Genomic DNA, 2,500 nt, shown 5'->3' on the forward strand with positions numbered 1-2,500 from the left:
CCAAGTGTCAGGAGACCAAGAAGGTGTTTGACAGGAAGATGGAGGCGGCGCTCAGGACTCGAGACTCCGCCCACAGGCGGCGCTCTGACTCTGCCATCAGCAGGAGGTCCACCTCCTCCAGGAAGTCTCTGTCGGGGCTCTGGGGCGTCCCTGAGACCTCCTGCTGCAGCCTGGAGGAGGGCGGAGGCACCTCGCCCCCCACGCCCCAGCGCACGCCGCTGCTCCGGCGTTGGTTCCGCAGCTCCTCCTCTGAGGAGGCCTCAGACCGGGTGGAGATGTGCTCCCCCAGCCCCTGCCTCCCCCGCCTCAACTCCTCCCCCAGCTTCACCCCCCCCAGCTCCTCCTCCAGCAGGCGGCAGCAGCTGAGGAAGACTCAGAGCTTCGACTGCCCCTCCAGCCCCGAGGCGTCCCGTTACGGCCCGTGTCCTCGCGCCCTGAGCGAACCGGCGCGCCGGGGAAACACCGGCGTGTTCATCCGCGGCCTGGAGGTCAGCAGCACGGAGGCCGCCGACCGCACGCTGTGCCCCCGCACGCCTGCTCTGTGCTGGGGGGGGCAGGCACCGCGCAGCCCCGGCACACCCGGCTCCCCCGCCGCAGACGCCCAACCCCGGGGCAGGTGGGTAATCGCCTGCAGTTTGTGGCGTAAGAAGCACCGTTTTGTTTGGTCAGAAACTCATTTTGTCCCTCTCTGCCTTCCATAATCGCCCCCCCCCCCAGTAAGCTACGCCACATCGTGGAGGAGATGGTGACCACGGAGCGCGAGTACGTGCGCTCGCTGCGTTACATCATCCATCACTACTTCCCCGAGATGGACCGGGCCGACCTCCCCCAGGACCTGAGGGGGAAGCGCTCCGTGGTGTTCGGGAACCTGGAGAAGCTGCTGGACTTCCACAGCCAGTTCTTCCTCAGGGAGCTGGAGGCGTGCTGGAAACACCCGCTGAGGGTCCCGCACTGCTTCCTCCGACACGTAGGAACCACACGCACACACATGCACATGCACACGCCTCCCCACGTGCACACGCCTCCCCACGTGCACACGCCTCCCCACGTGCACAGATGCGTGTCTGACTGTGTGTTTGTGTTGAGCAGCAGGAGCAGTTCGGTCTCTACGCTCTGTACAGCAAGAACAAGCCCAAGTCTGACGCTCTGCTCGCCAACCACGGACACGCCTTCTTCAGGGTGAGAACCGCAGCTTCCTGTGACCTCTGACCTCAGGGTCTCTGTAGGGTCCAATATTTGGATCAGATATCTGTTACAATGGGCCGATTTTTTATTTTTTTATTTCCCCCTTGTCCATTCAAGAGCTTTCTGCCCTCTGGTGGTGAAAAATTAAGTTGGGACAACATATGATTTACCAAGAAGCTGTTTTATTTATTTATTATTTTGTTTTACATTGGATGTTGAATCCCTAATTGCTCTGAACAAGTTACACTTGTTATATTTTATGGTTAAGATTGTTTGCACAATTATTAAATAAGTCATTTAGTACATTTATATCTGTTTATTTGTTTTAAAAAAAATATCGTATCGTATTGGGAGGCAAAAAAATGTGGATCAGAACCTCCCCAGTCCTCTGACCCCGCCCCTCTCCCCCCCTCTGACCCCGCCCCTCTCCCCCCCTCTGACCCCGCCCCTCTCTGACCCCGCCCCTCTCCCCCCTCTCTGACCCCGCCCCCCCTCCCCCCTGCAGAGGAAGCAGCTGGAGCTGGGAGATAAGATGGACCTGTCGTCCTACCTGCTGAAGCCCGTTCAGAGGATGAGTAAATATGCCCTGCTGCTCACTGACCTCATGAAGGAGGTGGGTGTGACGCAGGAGGCGGAGCTTACCACGCTGCAGAATGCCACCAACATGGTCAAGTTCCAGCTTCGCCACGGCAACGACCTGCTGGCCATGGACGCCATCCGAGACTGCGACGTGAGTTATTCAGAGTCAGCTGTTTGTCTTCACATATCCAGTTCACTGAGTAGAACAAACACGTTAGCTTATTAGCTGAGAAGGAAGCTAGCAGAGAACAGAAAGAAGCTAGCAGAGAACAGAAAGAAGCTAGCAGAGAACAGAAAGACGCTAGCAGAGAACAGAAGGAAGCTAGCAGAGAACAGAAGGAAGCTAGCAGAGAACAGAAAGACGCTAGCAGAGAACAGAAGGAAGCTAGCAGAGAACAGAAAGACGCTAGCAGAGAACAGAAAGACGCTAGCAGAGAACAGAAGGAAGCTAGCAGAGAACAGAAAGACGCTAGCAGAGGACAGAAGGAAGCTAGCAGAGAACAGAAAGACGCTAGCAGAGAACAGAAAGAAGCTAGCAGAGAACAGAAAGACGCTAGCAGAGAACAGAAGGAAGCTAGCAGAGAACAGAAAGACGCTAGCAGAGAACAGAAGGAAGCTAGCAGAGAACAGAAAGACGCTAGCAGAGAACAGAAGGAAGCTAGCAGAGAACAGAAGGAAGCTAGCAGAGAACAGAAGGCAGCTAGCAGAGAACAGAAGGAAGCTAACAGAGAACAGA

At 56.2% G+C, this 2,500-nt stretch overlaps 1 protein-coding gene across 1 annotated transcript in view; it reads left to right on the plus strand.

Annotated features, from left to right (window-relative positions):
• Window positions 1-2,500, plus strand: part of plekhg4 (pleckstrin homology domain containing, family G (with RhoGef domain) member 4) — a 63,220-nt gene that overhangs the window by 52,682 nt on the left and 8,038 nt on the right. Inside the window, exons 14-17 of the mRNA XM_072381139.1 lie at window positions 1-616; window positions 718-967; window positions 1,090-1,179; window positions 1,691-1,915. The exon at window positions 1-616 is cut by the window's left edge and continues 214 nt beyond it. Coding sequence (XP_072237240.1) covers window positions 1-616; window positions 718-967; window positions 1,090-1,179; window positions 1,691-1,915 — 1,181 coding nt within the window. The remainder of the gene's footprint in view (window positions 617-717; window positions 968-1,089; window positions 1,180-1,690; window positions 1,916-2,500) is intronic.

This window comes from Leuresthes tenuis, unplaced genomic scaffold (assembly GCF_036924035.1).
Source record: "Leuresthes tenuis unplaced genomic scaffold, fLeuTen1.0.hap1 SCAF_2, whole genome shotgun sequence".
Taxonomy (NCBI): domain Eukaryota; kingdom Metazoa; phylum Chordata; class Actinopteri; order Atheriniformes; family Atherinopsidae; genus Leuresthes; species Leuresthes tenuis.